The following is a 21,909-nucleotide window of genomic DNA, read 5'->3' on the forward strand; positions in this document are numbered from 1 at the left end:
CCCGTTTCTCTCTTCCTTAAACATTTCTTTTCCAATTATTTATTTTTATTAGATACATGCATTTTTAATAATGAATTTAATTTCATTCTGTAATTGGGCTTCTCAAAGATAATTGACCTCTTCTCTCCCAATTGTTTTCATGCGTATTTTGCAGAGAATGCTTGGAATATTCCGTTCATGAAAGGCACAAAGTACATAAAATATTTTGAGTGATTCTTTTCAAAATAAAAATTAGTTTTGATGCTTCAGTTGTCTAGAATGCTATGTGCCTTGCACAGGCCCTATGGCATGGAAAGTGCTCAATTGGTATTTGTTAAATGAATGAATCTGGAAAACGAAAAATACACGAAACATTTTATTCTTCAACAATGAAGAAAAAGCTTTTAGACTTCCATTTAGACTCATTTTAACTAGCTGAATTCTTCAATGAAAAGAAAACAAGCCTCGCACTGCTAATTTAGCTGTTCCTAAATATATTTCCATCAAATTCTGCTTGGCTGTTTCAACCTTGGGGTTGAAGTCCTTATTTTTATGACACAGAGACGTTCATTGCAGTGGTAATAGCAAATAGTATTGGCTTCCCCGCCTTTCTCCCTCTAGGATTTCAACTTCTCCTCGAACACCAGCCCTGCTCTTCTAGTAAATCCCACATTAGAGAACAGGCTGAGGATGGACGAGACGAAAGGAAAGTAGGAAATCGGAGCCATGGAAACGGCGGAGCGGAGGCAAAGTGTGAGAGCGCGGGTGGTTAAAGGGTAAGGAACCCTCCTCTGACGACGGCGCGAGGGCGCGCCACAGATTACGTCACGCACCGGGGTGACGTCACGACCGTGACACGCGGGTGACGCCGTTGCCGCGGCGACTTCTCGTCGTCTCCGCCCCCTTCCCCCGCTCCCCCCCCACCCCCGCCTAGCGTCCTTCCCCCAATCCCCTCAGGCTCGGCTGCGCCCGGGGCCGCGGGCCGGTACCTGAGGTGGCCCAGGCGCCCTCCGCCCGCGGCGCTGCCCGGGCCGCTCCTCCCCGCGCCCCCCGTGCCTCCGCCTCCGCCTCCCCCAGCTCTCCGCCTCCCTTCCCCCTCCCCGCCCGGCAGCGGCCACTCGGGCCCCGGCTTTCGGTTATAAGATGGCGGCGCTGAGCGGTGGCGGTGGTGGCGGCGCGGAGCCGGGCCAGGCTCTGTTCAACGGGGACATGGAGCCCGAGGCCGGCGCCGCGGCCTCTTCGGCTGCGGACCCTGCCATTCCGGAGGAGGTGAGTGCCGGCGCCACCCTGCCGCCCTCCCGACTCCGGGCTTGGCGGCTGTCTGGTGTTTATTTTGGAAAGAGACAGCGGTGGGGGCTTGGTGCCCTCAGCCACCTTCTCGGGCCGGCTCCGCTAGCTGGGAGGTGGGCATCGCCCCCGCGTCCCTTTCCGTCATGCAGCGCCTTCCTACGTAAACACACACAATGGCCCGGGGGGTTTCCCTGGCCCCCACCCCAGATGTGGGGATTGGGGCAGCGGTAGTTGAGCGGGAGGTTATCAATAGGGGGCGAAACTCAGGGTTGGTCCGAGAAGGTCACGACTGGCTGAAGTATCGAGCTCTGCATCTCTTCGATGTTTTCGTTATTTGGGGGGTGGGGGCGGCGGCGGCCTCGAGGTGGAGGATATAGGTTAGTAGCTGGGGCTGGGACCACAACCCGAGTTACTGTCGCGTGCAGTTCTTACATGGTCGTGGGGGTGATGGGGCTCATGATTTCCTCTCTCTCCTCTCCCGGACTGTCCTCCTTCTCAGGCCGCTGCCCTTTTTCACGTTTCTATTTGGGGGGTTTCTCTTCACCTGTTTTACCCAGCAAATGATTTTGATTTAGTCTTTACTTTTTCACTCCTGAATCGCAGTTTCCTATGCCTTTTCTGGTGTCTGGTCCTCTATTCCTAATGTTTGTCGTGCTCTGTCGCTGACTGGTAACCCCCATTCTATTCCCATCTACCGCCCGCTCATTTTCCAGTTGTCGGACCTGCCTGTCTTCTAACCCCACTTCCCACTTAAGAGCATTTTTGCACTTCTCTTACCCTGGTCCTCTTGAGGCTCTATACTTCATCTCACCACTCCCTAACATTGTTGTCTGTTGTTATCTTCACAAATCCTCCTGGACACTTTGGAGCTACTTATTTCTGAGCCCAGAAGCTGTCAAGATTCCATCAGGTTTCACTTGGCTCTTTTCGCCCTTGGACTACTGGCACTTTTGGGCTAGTCTTCCATTGTGCATTCACACCTTTTTATTCCTACCCATTTTTATAGTTCTGATTGATTTCTTAGTGTTGTCCTCCTTTTTGTCCTATTTTTTTTCCTTTTACTTTTTCCTCTCCAGTCCTTGCTTCTCTTAGCCTGTTTTTTCATTAGCCTCTTAGCACTGTGTCAAATTATTTACGTTTTGTTTTTTATTACATAAAATTTATTACAAATATTTGGTATTTTATTACATAAAATAATGCACTTTATTATGCTTTACGAATAAGCTATGGTATAGTAATTGTGTTTACAGTTATTGATTAGGCAATGTGACTTACTCTGTTGACTTTGCTCAAAGTTCTCTTTTCTACCTACTGTTGACATCTGATTATCTGATTTCTCAATTCTCATAACGTCCCATTCTTCTCTCTGCAATTCCTTTTTTTTTTTTGCATCATTATCTTTGGAAATTCATCCAATATGCTTACTTTATTCAGCATCAGCTTGTTTATGATAATGTTTGTTTTCTACTCTTTTATATCATCTTTATCTACATGCCTAAAATGTGTTCTGTATCATCATTTGATCTGTTCTAAAATTTCTCATTTTTAAGTTTCTTAAAATCATTCCACTTTTCAGTTTTTATTTTTGCTTAGATCGGTTTCCTCTCATATCTGTTCCTTTCCCCCAGCTTCTTCGTTTCTAAGGAGAAAGCTTTTCTCTACTTCAATTTCCTAGTTTATTCTGTTTCCCTCGTCTCCAGTTACCATTCATTTTGCCTTGTTTCCTGGCTTTTGGTACTTAACTTTCTGAAGCTTCCTCTTTTCTTCTCCACACCTCCACGTTCCTTCTTGTTTATAAACATCTTTGTTTCCGTTGACATGGAAATTTATTTTTAGGATACATTGTTTTTAATGGATAAATACTAGGGGTCACATCTGCTGTCTGTTTTCTCCAGGAATCGGATATGCCTTTGTCTTAACCAGGCACAGGTGCCTCTGGGCTTTATTTTACTCTGTAATAGATGTGTAGTTTTGTTGAATTGTATACTGTTTGAAGACTACTACAGAGTGGAACATTGAGTAAAGTAATGGGTAGGGGTTATGAATTGTAATTCTCTGATTATAAAATTGTTTATATTGGGAACTTTGTTGCAGAGTTATTGGAACAGTTTGCAATTCTGTAAAGAAGGCTTTTGTGAAGTAAAATCTCTACCCTTCTATTTTATTTGAAAGGGCCAGATTGTTTGGAACGGTACCCCCTGAAGAGTCTGATTTAATAAGTGAGAGCGACGGCAATAGATTTCTGTATTTGGCATGTCTTGAGCAGTTCCCATGTACCAACCTTGAGAACCTCTAGGCTAGCTGAATTTAAGTATAAATTGCCAGTAATTGGAAAGCACATTTACATCTTCTGAAACTATAAGGATACTCTAATTTTATTTGGTTGAAAGACAATTGTTTCCCACCGTCCCCTCTACCCAGGTTTTAATGTTTAGTGGTGAACAGTAGTTTTTCTTCTACATTTTCTTCTGAACTGATAATAAATGTATTTGGCTGGGAGGGTGACATATGATTAAAAAATGTATGTCTTGAATGTAGATATCAATATTACAGATGATAAAATAAATTCCTCCAAGAAATAATTTTAAATTTGAAGTTGATATTCGGTGGAAACTGAAATGTGCTGTGGTCTTTTATTTGAAGTCTCTCTTATATACACTTAAAGGCATCTCTTACTGTAAATTACATGGAAAGAATGAAAAGGTTTGCTTGTGTGTAATGACACATTTTATTCTGAAGATTTATTTTACCTAACAGTAAAATGTAGGTTTTTTTTTTTTTAATAAAAGTTTCCCAGGGGAAAATTTCAGCTAAATAAAAGGTCTAATTTCAAAGGGAAAGCAAGTTCATTGTCAAAAATTAGAAAAATATAAGTACAAAAAGTAAAAAATCATCAGTAATTTTGCCACTAAGATATTATTACTATAGACATTTTGGTGTATTCCATCTGTTCTTTTTTAATGCTTGTATAACACAATGTAGTTTTGTATTTTTAAAAAACTTAAAGCAAAACTTTCTGTGTATTATTAGATACACTGTGATTTATTTAACCGATCATCGTTTTGGGGTGTTAGGTTGTTTTTAATTTTTTACTGCTATCAAACATCTTGAACATAGGATGTAGATTTTAGTCTTTAAAATATGTTGGGGAATGAACAAATTTCATGTCCTGTATTTGTAGTATTAATACTTTGTAGGTGCTCAAAATAGAATATTCTGGTAAATGACAGGTGCTTATTAAATATTTATCAAATGAATGTACTTATACTTTTGGCATTAAACATTTACATCTGACCATTTATATTTACCTGATGTTTTTTTCTATGGCCATATGGTATGATATAGTATATGGTATAAAATAACCATATGGTGTAATAAATACTTTTTTTTAAGTGTGATACCAGAGTGATATTTATTAACTATTTTTCTTGTGCTGTTTCTGTAGAAGGGAGCTTCTTACAATTGCATTACAGTTATTATTTTATTACGTTCTGTTTTCAAGATCTCTGATCATCGATCTTAAACTGTTTAATTATCATAATATATTGACTAGGGAATATTCTGGGATGGAATCTCCTTTATAATGAGGTCCACTGCATTAAAAATACATCTTTGTGAACCACACCAGGTTGGATTGCATCATAACCCTGAAAAGTGATATTCTCATTAATGTAGGTGTTGTGCAGTTTTGGCTATTGTTGTTAAGACTTATCCAGATACATTCACAGGTGCCCTTTTGGCAAAAATCATAAAATAGTTGTTTGTCTTTCATATTTCTAGGGTTCCCTTTCTGTATTCTTTTCTCTCTCATTATTTACTGAACTGCCTTCTTTAGGCATCCACTCCTTTTTCTGTTTAGAATATTATCTGTCAGTCATTTTGTATGTTGGCCATTAAAGGAATCAATTGTCAGTAAACAGCTAAGAAAGGAATGTTGGACTGGGTGCTTGAATCCTTGAATGTAGTAAATGTGAGTGAGTGCAAACTTGATTTAATTGTACATGTATTTGGGTAATAGGCCAGAAAAATTACATTAGGTTAACAGGCTAGAACAGTCTGACTTTTCTTGTTTTTCTATCCCTTACTTTCTTGATTAGGATGAATAGAAGGTGGATCTGGATATAGCACCTGGAAATCTATGTTCCATGAGTGATGGGGAAGAGAGGGAGGGAATAGGTTCCTTTGTTTTTTGGCATTTTCTAAGACCTGATGCCCACCTTGTCAGAGAATGCGATTACTACTTTTGTGTTCTTCCTTTTCCCTTTTTCTCCCAACTATGAAGTTGTTTTCTCTTTCAGAACTGCAGAAGTACGTTTTGTTTCTTTGACACTTTGATATTGTTAATTTAGCTGAATACCTAGTGAACATTCTGTGTCATACTCCCCTTGTTTTATGAAATCCAGCATGGTCTAATCTTTACATTTCTGCCTCATATTGTCCTTAAGATAAGCCTTTTTTTGTCAGTAGCTCTTACTAGATTTTGTCTTCATCAGAAGTTAAATTGTTTTAAGTCCTTTACTCATTCTTTTTGTCTTTTTTAATGTACATTGGTTATTCTGTAAAGTCAGATGTGGCAGTAGGGCTGAGTGTGGTGGCTCACACCTGTAGTCCCAGCTACTTGGGAAGCTGAGATGGGAGGATCACTTGAGCCCCGAAGTTCGAGACTGCAGTGAGCTATGATTGTGCCACTGCACTCTAGCCTGGCAACAGAGTGAGACGCTGCCTCAACAACAACAACAACAACAGCAAAAAAAGCTTGGTTGTAGAACTTCTGAATTCAAAATAGGTGGGCCTATTTGGGAGCTTTTCTGTTTTTAAGGTGTTAAGTAGTGCTTTTTAAAATCATAGGGTTATAGATAACTTCATGTTAGTATAAGAAGAAAAATATAGCCTCATTTGTTCCATTTCTTTCTTAAATTTTTTGTTTTTATTGCCATGTTTTTATTTTTCAATTTCAATTTTTCCGACCTAAATCACTAACATACTTAATTAGCATGGTAATCAGAAGAAACTCTTTAATACAGTCTCCACCCGAACATTAAGCAATTTTTTTTCCCCTCTACCCTCTGAGATTACTTTTGTGTCCATGTTTTCTCTTGGGCTTAAGAAACAAACAAACAAACAAACAAAAAAACTGTTATTCCTTCCCGTATCAAGACTATACATATAGAGGGAATTTGATGCCCAGTACTACTTTTTCTGGGCCCTGGTGATATAGAATATAAAAATTGATACAGAATATGAAAATTGCTTTGAACTCAATTAACTTTATATCTTCTGGAAGCTCTGTAACATCAAATAAAACATCGTTTTCATTCTTGTAATGTAGCTGCAGTTTCTGACAGCACTTTTGGGACAAATGTACTATGGGACGGTGGTTTTCAAATTACGCCAGAGCTCTATGAGAAATTTTCAAAAGCATTCTATCGCTGTAAAGAATAATTTTTTTTTTTTTTTTTTGAGACGGTGTCTCGCTTTGTCACCCAGGCTGCAGTGCAGTGGCGCTATCTCGGCTCACTGCAAAGCTCTGCCTCCCGGGTTCATGCCATTCTCCTGCCTAGCTTAGAGTACAGGCGCCTGCCACCACGCCCGGCTAATTTTTTGTATTTTTAGTAGAGATGGGGTTTCACCGTGTTAGCCAGGATGGTCTTGATCTCCTGACCTCGTGATCTGCCCGCCTCGGCCTCCCAAAGTGCTGGGATTACAGGCATGAGCCGCTGCGCCCGGCAAGAATAAAAATTTTAAATTGCACTAATACATATGTGAAACTGTTGTTGTCTGTTTTGTACTTTCTACATCTTCATCTGTAATAGTACCTGGCACATAGGTACTAAAATATTTGGTGAAAGAATTAGTGAATAAAGCCTTACTAGATATGAGGTGATCTGATTTTCTATAATGTTCTATTCTTTTTTTGTGCCAGTCATAAAATCAGCTTATTAAATTGACAACCAAATTGGTTGCAACAGGCAGTTTGAAAAACACTGTTTTGGGGTTTCAAGGACCTTCTTCAGAGGTTACTGCAGGGTTCTGTTTAGTGCCTCCATACCAGGGGTCCCCAACCCCTGGGCCACAGCCTTGTACCTACCAGTCCGTGACCTGTTAGGAACCTGACTACACAGCAGGAGGTAAGTGGCAGGCAAGTGAGCATTACACCTCCTGTCAGATCAGCGGCAGAAGCATGAACCCTATCAAACTGTGCATGTGAGGGATCTAGGTTGTATGCTCCTTATGAGAATCTAGTTGTGTGCTCCTTATGAGAATCTAATGCCTGATGATCTGAGGTGGAACAGTTTCATCCTGAAACCCCCTGTGCCCCCGTCCATGGAAAAATTGTCTTCCGTGAAACTGGTCACTGGTCCCAAAAAGGTTGGGGAGTGCTGCTCTATACCATAACTATTGAAGTTCTTCATTTATCTGCTTTACATGTTAGTTTCCTTGAAAAAAGAGTTTTATGGCTGTAAAAATTTTAGAGCTACTATGTATGGAAGAGAGGTTTGTGCTGGCATAAATCTTCTCGGGTATCATCTGTGTAGAAAATTTCAACAACTTGTATCTAAGGCAGAGGTCAGCAATCTTAAGGGCCAGATGGCAAATATTTTAGGCATTGTGGGACATACAGTCCCTCTCACAATTCTTCAACAATGCTGTTGTAGCTCAGAAGTAGCTAATAGACAATATTTAAACAAATGAGTTTGACTGGGTTCCAGTAGTCATTTTCAGGACACTGAAATTTGAATTTTATATCATTTTCATGTGTCATGAAAATCTTCTTTTGTTTTTTTTCAACCACTTAAACATGTAGAAATTATTCTCAGCTTGTGAGCTATACAAAAGCAGATAGTTGGCCAGTTCATGGGCTGAACTGTTCTGACTCCTGGTCTAAGGGAGACTACATATATTATATTAGAAGTTCTGAAAGTAAGTTGTAGGTTAGAGGTCTACAGAAAGTTCGTAATTGCTACACAAAATTTATTTATTTGAGAGAGAGAGAGTGGTGGAGTTTCATTGTATTGCCCAGGCTGGACTTGAACTCTGGGCTCAAGCAATCTTCCATACTCAGCCTCCCAAGTAGCTAGGACTACAGACATGCACCAAGCCCAGCTCCTAGTTCCTCTTTGCACTCAATTTCATCTTCTACCCTCAGCCCCTGGCAAACACTGGTCTGATCTCTAGTTGTGCCCTTTCCAGAAAGTCTTATACATGGAGTCATATAAAAGTCACATCAGTGGTTTGGGGCATGGTGGCTCAAGCCTGTAATCTCGGCACTTTGGGCCGAGGAGGGCAGATCACCTGGGGTCAGGAGTTCGAGACTGGCCTGGCCAACATAGTGAAACCTCCTCTCTACTAAAAATATAAAAATTAGCTGAGCATGGTAGTGGGCACCTGCAATCCCAGCTACTCGGGAGGCTGAGGCAGGAGAATCACTTGAACCCATGAGAGGGAGGTTATAGTGAGCCGAGATCGCGCCATTGCACTCCAGCAATTGTGAAGCAGTGGGTAAGGTTCATTCATTATTTTACATATGGATGTCCAATTGTTTCACATTTATCAGAAAGACTAACCTTTTTCTTTTGAATTATCTTGGCACTTTTATTGAAATCAATTGCTTATGCTTGTGAGTTTTGGATTCTACTGTTTTATTGATCTGTATGTGTTTTCTTAGGCTAATACCCTACTACCTTAATTACCATAGCTTTATAGTTAAATTTAAAATTAGGTAGGTCCAGTTGAGAAGATTTTTAGAACTTTGACTTTTTAATTTCTTGCATTATCATACTTTTGGAAGGAGAAGACCCATAATTTTAATCAGATTTTCAAAGGTTTCTTCTACCCTAAAATACTTAAGCCTTCAGTATATAGTTAATATATCTGTATCGTGAATTATGTGATGGTGAGGTTCATGAAAAGTGGCAGGTAAAAGTTGCAACCAAAATTAATTTCCTTATAAGAAGTAAAGGAGATATTCTAGTAGGTTGCACAGAAAAGTCAATCACATCCTTTTTACCATGTTGCAAAATTATGAGATGTAATCAAAATGTGTATAGGGGAAAGTGAATATGTTAAGATGTTTATTCACCAGAAAAAGTCACCGGAAGTGTCAATTAGGCCGTGAAAGATACTAGTTTACAATGTGTTATTCTCCATCTTCTTTAGAAGAGTTCTTTCATTTGAAACCTATGTCATGTTCTGTGATGTTTCAGAATTAGTATCTTTATTAATCTTGGAGGCATCATTAAATCATTATGCTTCTGCTAAGGAAAGGCGTATGGAATAGTTGGTCATATTTCTACCTTTTTCAGTGGGGCCCATAGGGCCCCTTTACTTTGTTTTAAATTGCACTGGTAATAGTTTTTTACTGGTTAGCCCAGGGAATGTCCCTACAGTGTAAAATGATGTTTCTCATCATGATTTCCATTTAATAATTTAAAAACAAAGTATCAGGAAACACATGTTTCTAGAGAAGAAGTGTGGAATACCTGACTAGTAGAGGGTCAGGTGACAATTGGGAAGGTAGAAACTGACCAAGCTTTTGATCATGTTGCAAGGAGTATCATTCCAGTTTGATTGGGTCACCCTGCAGAGTTTTTTTTTTTTTTTTTTTTTGAGACAGAGTCTTGCTCTGTCGCCCAGGCTGGAGTGCAGTGACCGAATCTCAGCTCACTGCAAGCTCCGCCTCCCAGGTTTATGCCATTCTCCTGCCTCAGCCTCCCCAGTAGCTGGGACTACAGGCACCCGACACCTAGCCCGGCTAGTTTTTTTGTATTTTTTAGTAGAGACGGGGTTTCACCGTGTTAGCCAGGATGGTCTCGATCTCCTGACCTCGTGACCTGCCCGTCTCGGCCTCCCAAAGTGCTGGGATTACAGGCTTGAGCCACCGCGCCTGGCCCGAGTTTTTTTTTTAAAATCCTTGGGTTTTTTTTTTTTTGGAAGAGATGCTGTGTTGCTCAGGCTGGTCTTGAACTCCTGGGCTCAAGCGATCCTTCTGGCCCAGCTTCCCAAAGGGCTGGGATTACAGGCATGAGTCACCGCACCCAGCCTCACCTTGCCGATTTTGAAACTGCACTTCAGGGAGAGTAATACAATATCTTGGCAGACTATTTTTAACTATTGTTCCAAAATTAATGTGTTTTTAAAAAGTAAAAAAGTGCGGATATCTTTAAAAGATACTTTAAGTAGGCCGGGCATGGTGGCTCACGCCTGTAATCCCACAGTTTGGGAGGCCAGTACGGGCGGATCACCTGAGGTCGGGAGTTCAAGACCAATCTGACCAACATGGAGAAACCCCGATCTCTACTAAAAATGCAAAAAATTAGCCGGGCTTGGTGGCGCATGTCTGTAATCCCAGCTACGTGGGAGGCTGAGGCAGGAGAATCACTTGAACCTGGTAGGTAGAGGTTACAGTGAGCCGAGATCGTGCCATTGCACTCCACCCTGGGCAGCAAGAGCAAGCGAAACTCCATCTCAAAAAACAAAAACAAAAAAACCTTTAATTATATTTAAATTGGGGAATACTTTTGTTTTATGTATTTTCTTGCACTAAATATATAACCTTTAAGTTAATAACACCAGAAAATTTTTACTTTATAGTTTTAGAACTGCTTAATTAAAATAAAATGTTAGGATACTTTGAATTAGTCACTTACTTTCAAGTATTTTAAACAGTTTAATGTACTGCTTGGTGTTGTTTCTCAATTGACTTGATATTTTTAAACTGTATTTTGTACCTTGTACCATTTATTTTGCAAAATAAATTTCTGTTTGGGCTTATAGATGTGCTTTTAATATTAAAGGAGATTATTAGTGTCAGCTGTAAAATTTTAATTAAGTCTTAAGTAGGTATGTTTTTTTTTTTTCTTTTGAGATGGAGTCTCGCTCTGTCGTCCATGCTGGAGTGCAGTGGCGTGATCTCGGCTCACTGCACCCTCCGCTCCACCCCGGGTTCAAGCGATTCTCCTGCCTCAGCCTCCCGAGTAGCTGGCACTACAGGCACATGCTACCATGTCCGGCTAATTTTTTGTATTTTTGGTAGAGACGGGATTTCACCGTGTTAGCCAGGATGGTCTCGATCTCCTGACCTTGTAATTTGTCCGCCTCGGCCTCCCAAAGTGCTGGGATTACAGGTGTGAGCCACCGTGCCTGGCTGATTATTTTTATAGAGCTCTTGTTAGCCTAATTTCTGGTAATGTTTTATGAAGGTGACTTAATTCCCATCATGAAAATTTCCCATCTTTTCTGTGACTAGCAAGCAGTTATTGCCTTCATAACTTTTTTTTTTTTACTGTAAAAAGATAAAGTGCTATTGATAATTACTCCTAAATAACTCAGAACATTTTTTGTTTTACACACATTAATATATACTTCCATGGGAATAGTGTCAGAGAACATCAAATAGGGAAGAGATTATGATTCAGAGTAGTCTTTCTATTCCTATTCTAGAGCCACAGAAAATGTTCATCTTCCTTTAGTTTTTACAAGATTGCCTCTAACATGGATTCTATTCCACTGATATTCTTCCTGCACATGCCTTCTCATACTAACAGTAAGTCACATATCGCAAGTAAGTTTCATTATACATGAGAACTCAGTTGAATGCTTGCCTTTCACTGGCATCTCTTGATCCTCCTCCCCCTCCTTGTGGTGTGCACTGAACTTCTGGTAGGCCACATGTGTTAAGTAGATCATAGGAGTGGTATGAAAATAAAGTGAAATGATGAAAATGTAAAAGCCTTCACAAAATTATAGTGTTTTCTGTTGATTTTTAAGACAAAAGATAAATACTATATATGTAAAAATTTCCTTTTCGAAGTCTTTGTTCTTTTTTTTAGAATGTGCAATAATATGCTTAGCACAGGGCTGTAGTTAACATTTTTGGCAGTTCTTAATGTCGGACTGATGATTGTCCTAGAACTGTTTCAGTGTTAACTACATTCTATTAATGTTACTTTAAAACATTACTTAAAGAAACATGAAGTGGCAACATATTGATTCATGTATTCAGTAAGCAATTCATGGGAAAGAGGTAAACTTTTTTTTTTTTTTTTTCTTTTGAGACAGAGTCTCGCTCTGTCGCCCAGGCTGGAGTGTGGTGGCCGGATCTCAGCTCACTGCAAGCTCCGCCTCCCGGGTTTACGCCATTCTCCTGCCTCAGCCTCCCGAGTAGCTGGGACTACAGGCTCTTGCCACCTCACCCGGCTAGTTTTTTTGTATTTTTTTAGTAGAGACAGGATTTCAGTGGGTTAGCCAGGATGGTCTCGATCTCCTGACCTCGTGATCCGCCCACCTTGGCCTCCCAAAGTGCTGGGATTACAGGCTTGAGCCACCGCGCCCGGCTGTAAACTTTCTTAATAACAGTAGAAAGACTTTTCCATTTATATGAAAACTGGTAATTATGACTTGTGTTTTGGTATTTTAAAGCTGTGGTTGGCTGTGCACAGTGGCTCATGCCTGTAATCCCAACACTTTGGGAGGCTGAGGTGGGTGGATCATGAGGTCAGGAGATAGAGACCATACTGGCCAACATGGTGAAAACCCCGTCTCTACTAAAAATACAAAAAATTAGCTGGTCGTGGTGGCGCGTGCCTGTAGTCCCAGCTACTCTGGAGGCTGAGGCAGGAGAATCGCTTGAACCAAGGAGTCGGAGGTTGCAGTGAACCAAGATCTCGCCACTGCACTCCATCCTGGTGACAGAGCGAGACTCTGTCTCAAAAAAAAAAAAAAAGAAAGCTGTGATTAACATTTGTTTTGTCATTCATCCAAAACTACATTGGTGACTTTTGTATTGAGTCATTTCATAGGACAACAGGTATTCATGTATTCAGTAAATATTTGACTTCCTACTATATGCCAGGTAGTGATCTAGGTGCTTGGTAGTACACTTGAAAACAAAACAAAGGTCTCTACCCTTATGTAGCTACTGTCCAGTGGAGGGGTGTGTGTGTGTGTGTATATTGGGGGATGGGACTGAGAAACCTTAGACGTACAGAAAGGAAATTATATAGTATGTTCAAAGGTAATAAGTACTATGGAGCAATGAAAGTTAAACAGGTTAGGGCTGGGATGGGGGTAGGTAGCAATTTAAATAGGGAGGTCAGGGTAGGCCTCACCTGAGAAGGGGGCATTTGAGCAAAAACTTGAGAAAGGAGGAGGAGGTATTTCAGATAAACCAATTAGTTCAAAGGTTCTGTGTCAGGAATGTGCCTTGCCTATTTAAGAAATAGCAGGAGGCCAAAGTTGCTGGGGCAAGGTAGAAACTAGGAGATCAGGGAATGATCTCTTTCGGTTATCTAGGCCGTATTGGTGAGAGCAGAAATAATGAGAAGCAGTCAGATTTTGGATGTTTTGAAAGTAGATTCGTCCGGGCGCAGTGGCTCACGCCTGTAATCCCAGCACTTTGGGAGCCAAGGTGGGCAGATTACCCAAGGTGAGGAGTTCGAGACCAACCTGGCCAACATGGTGAAACCTTGTCTCTACTAAAAATACAAAAATTAGCCCGGTGTGGTGGCAGGCACCTGTAATTCCAGCTACTCGGGAGGCTGAGGCAGTAGAATCACTTGAACCTGGGAGGCAGCTGGGAGGCAGAGGTTGCAGTGAGCCGAGATTGTGCCACTGTACTCCAGCATGGACGACAGAGCAAGACTCCTTCTCAAAAAAAAAAAAAAAAAAGAAAAAGAGAAAGTAGATTCAACAGGATTTGTTGATAGATTGGATGTGAGATATGCAAGAAAATGGTGTGAAGGGGGATGGGAAGGGCGCAGATCAGGAATTAAGTTTTGGGCATTCTAAGTTCGAGATATCTATTAGCTGTTTAAGATACTGAGTAAGTAGTTGGATGGATGAGTCAGGAGTTTGGGAGTGAGGCCTTGTGGCAGAGACTCTTCACAGTAATACATGTCTCATTTTCTTTAGATACACATCTAGACACCATTTTCCCTTGCGTTAGGTGTGGTGATGTGATTGAGTGGAATGCGAGCTCATGGAATATGGGCACAAGTGATGTGTGCTAGTACTAGGTCTGGCCCGTGCAAACATCATCCTGTTTTCTCCTTCTGTCAGGCTGGCATCTGGAACTGAGATGATTACTGAAGTATGCTGGAAGCCATGTGTCCAAAAACTCAGCCTAGATTCCTGAATGGTCGTGTACATAAGGACCACCCTGTTAACCTGTTCAGCTTCCTAGTACTGTTAGATAACTAAGAAATACACTTTGTCATGTTTGTATCCTTTTACCTTTTGCGTGTTATAACCATTAGCCAGCCTTAAATTTGGGCATTTAGATGATACTTAAAGCTGTGAAGCTAATGTGTGCTCATCAAGGGAATGAATGTGGATAGGAAAAAGAAAAGATCCAAAGTTGGAAAAAAGAGGAAGAACCTGAGAGGGAGCAACCAGTGAGGGAGGAAATAAAATGAAGAAAGTTTATTAATAGAGAGTGGTCAGTTGTAAAAAATGCTACTGCTAGGTCAAGTAAGGTGAAAACTAAGAATTTATCATTGGAGTTAACAAAGTGGAGGTCCTGGGATTTAGATAAGAGTAGAGCATTGAGGTGAAATATTGAAGGAGATGTTTTGATTGAAGTGATTTTAAGAGAGAAGAGGAGGGGAAGTAAAGATGGTGACGAATTATCCTGTAAAGAGGAACAGAGAAATGGGGTCAGAGCTAGTGAGGAAAGTGGGGTCAATAAATTTTTAATGATAAGAAAAATAAGGGCATATGATGATAGGAATAAGCCATTAGAGAGTAAAACATTTCAGGAGGGAGAGATAAGAATTGCTGAAGCACTGTCTTAGAAGAGGCAAGAGGGAAAGGGATTTAGTGTATAAATAGGAAGGATTGGCTTTCTGTAGGAGCGTCTATACTTTATGATAATAGGCCATAAAGCAGAGTATGTGGATACAAATGCTGCTAGGAAGGTTGATGTGATTGGTGGAGTCTGTACACATTCTCTTCCAGTTGCTTTGGGTTTTTTCAGTGAGGTAAGACTTGAGGTTATCAGTCGAGAATGAGGATTGGGGATATGTGAAAGTAGCTCCGCAGAAGTATGGGTGCATAAATGAACTGGAAACAAATAGTAAAATTAATGGGCAATTTTTTTCTTTTAAGAGACCGGGGTCTCACTCTGCTACCCAGGCTGGAGTACAGTGGAGTGCAGTGGCACAGTCATAGCTCACTGCAGCCTCCAACTCCTGGGCTCAAGTGATTTTCTCACCTCAGCTTCCCGAGTAGCCAGGACTACAGGCTAATGGCAGTATTAAGTTATTTTATGAGTTGTCTAGACAGCATTATGGGTCTCCTAACTTTCTGGTACTGATCTTCAGATCAGAGTTAAATGTAATTTGCCCAGGCAGTTTAAACGCTCAATGTGAGTCATTTTCATTTGGACTCAAACATGGAATCATTGGGAAATAGAATATTAATTATTACTCCTTCATGAAGTACCTGCCACTATCCTGCCATGAATGTAAGCTAAATTTGGAGCAGTCTGGTAACTACTTTTCTTTTAAAAACATTTTCTTTTTAAAGATACTAAGTATCGAATACTTACTGGTTTTTCTATGTAGAATAACATAATCTCAACATTACTTTCTTTCACTCTCCAAATTTGACTTGTCTTTGTTCATGTTTTTCCTACCACCTGAAATACAGATTTCCTCCCCCTTCCCACCCTCCAAACCTTCCAGACTTAGCTGACCTACTATTTATTCTAGGAAGTTTTTCTTAACCTCTTTCCAAGCCCTAGTTGATGCCTCTGCTTTGTGCTTTTGTAGAAGCCCAGGGTTTACCTTGTTTTGCTCACTGTATTGTATTGTGTTTTTTTTTTGTTGATAGGTATTTGTTTTTCCTCTAGACCTGGACTGTTCAGTCATACTTTCTGTGATGATGGAAACGTTCAGTGTCGTCTTAAAATGGTAGACAGTAGCCATATCTGTGTGGCTACTGTGCACCTAAAATTTGCATAGTAGGACTGAGGAACTACATTTTATTTCATTTTAATTAATTTAAAATTAACTAGTCTCATGGCTAGTGACTGCTTTGATCAGTGCAGTTCCAGACCCCTTCAAAGTCAAGAGTGTGTGGGATTCATACTTATTTTCTCATTGCTTAACAATAGTACAGTCTACTACTTAAATGACCAAATTCTTTTTCAGTACTCTTAGCCTGCATAGTTATAACTCACCTGGAATATGGCAGTTTTCTTCTCTAGATTTCTGTCTTTAACCATAGCTTTTCAGTTTGTTTTCAAGATTATGTTGATTTACACAGCACTGAGTTCTTCAGTCCTGTGAAGTTAGCATTTTGGTTGGATGTGGTGGCTGGTGTCTGTAATCCCAGCAATTTGGGAGGCTGAGGCGGGAGAATTGCTTGAAGCCAGGAGTTTGAGATCAGCCTGGGCAACATAGCGAGCCCCTGTCTCTACAAAAAATTAGCTGAGTGTGGTGGCATCCACATGTAGTCCCAGCTACTTGGGAGGCTGAGGGTGGGAGGATTGCTTGAGCACAGTTCACGGCTGCAGTGAGCTATGATCGCACCACTGCACTCCTGCCCGAGTGACAGAACGAGACCCTCTCAATAAAAAAAAGGTTATTTTTTTTCCCCTTTAGGACTGAAAAATTGGGTGTTGCAAGATTACCTCAAGGACTGATCTGAGAACTGGGCATGGTAAGGAAGAAACTCAAGTGGCCAGGCTCTGGTTTGTGGGGGTAGGTGGGCAATTTCTGTTTCAGCCAAAGCAGTTCTACTTCATAAATTAATATATTGGAATTGTGCTTGGGATTTCATTTGGAGGGGAAAAAAGCCTTATAAACAATAACACTGTTAATTGAAGAGACAAATCATGCATATGGCAGCACGTGATTAAGCACCAAATTGGATGACAGATCAAGAAGACGTGGGAGGTTGTTATGGGTTAGTGAGGTCTTGATGGAAGTTAAGGTTTAGTTTAGGTAGGTAGAAGGAAGACAAAAGGATGTAATAGGCAGCGGGAATAGAATTTGCAAAGAATTGGAGTTGGAAATACATATGTTAGTTTTGATTAAGAAACAGAATGAGCTGTTTATAGTTGAGCCAATTGTATGAAATAAAATTTGATGAAATTAGATGGGACTGGCTTGTAGAAAATGATAGACTGACAAAAAAATGCACTTTATATTGTATGCAATGGGATGAAATCCTTGGAAGTATTTTGGTTGTTACAAAGATGGAGGAAGAGGACACTATTAGCATTTGATGAGAAAGGATCAGGGAAGTCAGCCATGCCACAATGTTCAGGACAGTTTGCATGTTTAAGAATTGTTCCACATCACCACATGACCTAGAATGACTTTGCTGGACTTTGATGATGTAGGTTTAAAAAAAAAAGTGATCATATTGATCTGAGCATAGACGGTAACTCCATTTTATGTATGAGGCACTTTGTTGTTGTTGTTGTTTTGAGATGGAGTTTCGCTCTTGTTGCCCAGGCTGGAGTGCAGTGGCACCATCTCGGTTCACTGTAACTGAGGCACCTTTAATATACACTAAGATTTTCAGGAATTCAGTTACCACAATATTGGAGGAATGTTGAAGTTTTTGTTCAGAACTTTATTGGGGTACTCCACTGCTTTAGAAAATCACGTAATTGATGGCAGTGTCACTTGTGCAGTATTGGTGACCCAGATACTCTTCAGTCTGCAGTTGTAACTGCCACAGTCACAGTGCTTGTTACATATATGTATAAACAACCCTCAATATGTTATTTATTATAGTAATTGCCTAAATATTATCAAATTGCACTAAGGTAGATTATCTCTGAATTATATTTATTTATTTATTTATTTATTTTTTGTTTATGAGACAGAGTTTTGCTCTTGTTGCCCAGGGTGAAGTACAATGGCACAATCTTGGCTCACCAAAACCTCCGCCTCCCAGGTTCAAGCGATTCTCCTGCCTCAACCTCCCAAGCAGCTGGGATTACAGGCATGCACCACCGTGCCAGCTAATTTTGTATTTTTAGTAGAGATGGGGGTTTTCCATGTTGGTCAGGCTTGTCTCGAACTCCCGACCTTAGGTGATCTGCCCGCCTTGGCCTCCCAAAGTGCTGGGATTACAGGCGTGAACCACTGTGCCTAGCCTCTGAGTTACATTGAAGGATAGTATGGAGAATGTACAAAATAGTTGTTGTAAAAAGGAGAAATTGATTTCTGTTTTCAGTATTGGAGAACTGGGTTATTCAGATGAATCCTTTTGATGAAAACAACTAAAATTCTTGGAAACAGTATTTAAAAAAAAGAAAGAAAGAAAACTTAGAGCAATTACAGAGCTGAAAAGATACTGGGGAGCTGCCAGGCCAAATTGTAGGAATAAACAATAATCCAAATAAATAAGTGGGTTAAGTAGCTTTTGCCCTAAGGGCAGTTGCGAATCTGTATAAGTTGGGCTTTGGTTTTGGTGGACCATTGGGGTGAAGAGGACAGAAATCAAGGCCTAGAGTTCATCTGAAGTGACAGTCAAAAAGAATAACCTCAATTTTAGATAGGACCCCAATGACTCTATCGTTAGGTTAAGGATGAAACAACTAAACTGTCTACACACTCCCATATCCAGGTGATTGTAGGAAAGGTTGAATGGAGCAGGAAGAGGAAAAGGAAGTTAAGAAAAATAAACCTTTCAAGTTGTGACCACAGTTTTAGTCTTCACAGTGATTTACCTTACAGGTTTGCTGTGTCTGGGTGGTCCAGGGACCCTCCATGATAAATGACCCTCCAGCCATTTATCATGGTTACTGATTTCAGACTAGTATTACTTCCATGGCCTGGCAGATGGAAAGGCAAATCATCTGTGGAGAAAGGCCCTTCATTCCAGGAAATTGCTACCAGTAATTTTTCAAGGACAGTGAACAGTACATTGTCGCAAGTAATCAAACATAGTAAAAATAAAAAAATTAGCAAGCAAAATTACCTGAGATATATATAATATGTAATATATGTGTAGAATTCTTTCAGGAATGTAATTAAAATTTGTGTAGGTTTCTTTATGTACATATACCTAAAAGTAAGTTTTTAAAGAGGAAAAATAATAACCAAGCATGCATCCAGTTGGCACTGTGAATAAAAAGAGAGCGGAAATAGATCTATAAAATCTTCAAATGTTGCAAATATCAGATGGATTTAAAACAATCACTGTTAAATTTAAAGAATTGGAGACAAACTTGAAGAACAAAAGACTCTTATAAAGTGACTTAGGGCCGGGTGCGGTGGCTCACGCCTGTAATCCCAGCACTTTGGGAGGCCAAGGCAGGCGGATTACCTGAGGTCAAGAGTTCAAGACCAGCCTGGCCAACATGGTGAAACCTCGTCTCTACTAAAAATACAAACATTAACGATGTGTGGTGACGCATGCCTGTAATCCCAGCTGCTCAGGAGGCTGAGGCAGGAGAATCACTTGAACCTGGGAGGCGGAGGTTGCAATGAGCCGAGATGGCACCATTGCACTCCAGCCTGGGCTACAAGAGTGAAACTCTGTCTCAAAAAAAAAAGAAGTGACTTTGGTACATGCCTGTAATCTCAGTACTTTGGGAGACTGAGGTGGGAGGGTCCCTTGAGGCCAGGAATTTGGGACCAGCTTGAGCCCAGGAGTTTGAGGCTGCAGTGACCTATGATTGTGCCACACTGCACTCCAGCCTAGGCAACAGTATGAGAAACTGTCTCAAAAAAAAGGAAAAAAAAGTCGGGCACAGTGGCTTACGCCTGTAATCCCAGCACTTTGGGAGGCCAAGGCAGACGGATCATGAGGTCAGGAGATCAAGACCATCCTGGCTAACACGGGGACACCCCGTCTCTACTAAAAGTACAAAAAATTAGCCGGGCGTGGTGGCAGGCACCTGTAGTCCCAGCTACTCGGGAGACTGAGGCAGGAGAATGGCGCGAACCTGGGAGGCGGAGCTTGTAATGAGCTGAGATCGCGCCACTGCACTCCAGCCTGGGTGACAGTGCAAGACTGTCTCAAGAAAAAAAAGGGGGGGTAAAAAATCCAACTTAGTAGATTTTCTAAAACCAAATAGAAGTTCCAGAAGTGAACACTTTACCAAATATACCTAAGAGAAAGGTTTAACAGGTTATACCTAGCTGAAGAAAGAGTTCATTACCTAGAAGACAAGACAGAAGAAACTGTTTAGAATGTGGCACAGAATAAAAAAGACAGAAAATATTGACGAAAGGTAAAGAGACATGGAAGACAGAGTGAGATCTAGTTTCTTTAATCAGAGCTCTGGAAAGAGAGGAGAAAGACAATGGTACAGAAGTAATATTTCAAAAGACATTTCTGGCTGAAAATTTTGTAGATCCAGTGAGAAACCAGTTGATTGATTTAAGAAGCTTAATGAATTTCTAGCAATATAAATAGAAATCTACACCCAGACAAATCATAGGAAAACTGCATAAACCCAGATACAAGGAGAAAAGTCTTAAAAAAGATGTTTTTCAAAGAAGCAACTATGGACTGATGGTTGACTTGTCAACAGAAAATCATATATATTCTCAAAATAACTCCCAATCTAGAATTCTATAATTAGCAAAAAATTATCCCTCAAGAATGAGGGTAAAATACTTAGTTGAACAAACCATCAGCTCTTTCTAAAGGAAATTACAAAGTATACATTAATACTTAAGGTGAAAGATTCCAGATAAAAGTCTGAGGTATAAAATGGAATGAAGAGCAAAGAGAGTGGCAAATATGTGGATGTACTGAAAGAAACATTGGCTGTATAAAGTACTAGTAAGACCTTAATTAAAATACGTGACAAGAAGCTGGGCATGGTACTTTGAGAGGCTGAGGCGGGCAGATTGCTTGAGCCCAGGAGTTTGAGACCAGCCTGGGCAACATAGTGAAATCCCATCTCTACAAATAATACAAAAATTAGCTGGGTTTGGTGGTACATGCCCGTAGCCCCAGCTGCTCAGGTGACTGAGGTGAGAAGATCGCTTGAGCCCAGGAGGTTGAGGCTGCAGTGATCCTTGGTCGTGCCACTGCACACCAGCCTGGGCAACAGAGTGAGACCCTGTCTCAAAATAATAAAATATGTGAGACAAGTGAAGGCAGTGTTCTAAGACCTTTGTATTGTCAGAGAGAAAGGTAGAAAGTATTAATTGACTTGCCCTTGACAAATTATATGTTTTAATTTCTAGTTTATCGTCTAAAAATGTAGAAACCAGACTTTTACCTTCTAAACCAACAGAAGAGAACAAATGATTAATAAAAATTAATCCCGAGGAAGTGAAGAAAAGAAAGAACCAGTAGGACAAATAGCACAAAGTAAGATGGGTAGATTTAAATTTAAACATATCACCGGCAACATTAAATACAAAATGGATTAAATTATTCAGTTAAAAGACAAAGATTGTTACACTGCATTTCCAAAAAAATTCAATTATATGGTGTTTATAAGAAATATATCTGAAACCTAAGAATAAAGATCAAACGTAATTATTGCAATAAGAAATGCCATGCATATTGTAAGAGACAGTATGGTACAGTTAATATCAAAAGTGGACAGTAAGGCAGAAAACATTGGCAGAAGTGTCACTTCAAATGATAAAATGACCGATTCACTGTGAAGATTTAATAGCCTTAGTAATATAGTATAACCTGAAATATAGCCTTAGA

General features: G+C 40.4%; 2 protein-coding genes across 8 annotated transcripts in view; one reads left to right on the plus strand and one right to left on the minus strand.

Moving 5' to 3' along the window:
* Nucleotides 1-21,909, minus strand: part of AGK (acylglycerol kinase) — a 985,672-nt gene that overhangs the window by 720,886 nt on the left and 242,877 nt on the right. The gene's annotated exons all lie outside the window — the stretch shown is intronic.
* The window catches only part of BRAF (B-Raf proto-oncogene, serine/threonine kinase), a 202,331-nt gene continuing 181,339 nt past the window's right edge, over nt 918-21,909 (plus strand). For 4 of the 7 annotated variants that reach the window (XM_050782244.1, XM_050782242.1, XM_050782240.1 and 1 more), the window contains exon 1: nt 919-1,248. In XM_050782244.1, the coding sequence (XP_050638201.1) occupies nt 1,123-1,248 (126 nt within the window). In that variant the 5' untranslated portion in view covers nt 919-1,122. Of the gene's footprint in view, nt 1,249-15,694; nt 16,930-21,909 lie in introns of those variants that run through there. The other 3 variants (XM_050782236.1, XM_050782237.1, XM_050782238.1) reach the window with 2 other exon arrangements.

Source organism: Macaca thibetana, chromosome 3, assembly GCF_024542745.1.
Source record: "Macaca thibetana thibetana isolate TM-01 chromosome 3, ASM2454274v1, whole genome shotgun sequence".
NCBI lineage: Eukaryota > Metazoa > Chordata > Mammalia > Primates > Cercopithecidae > Macaca > Macaca thibetana.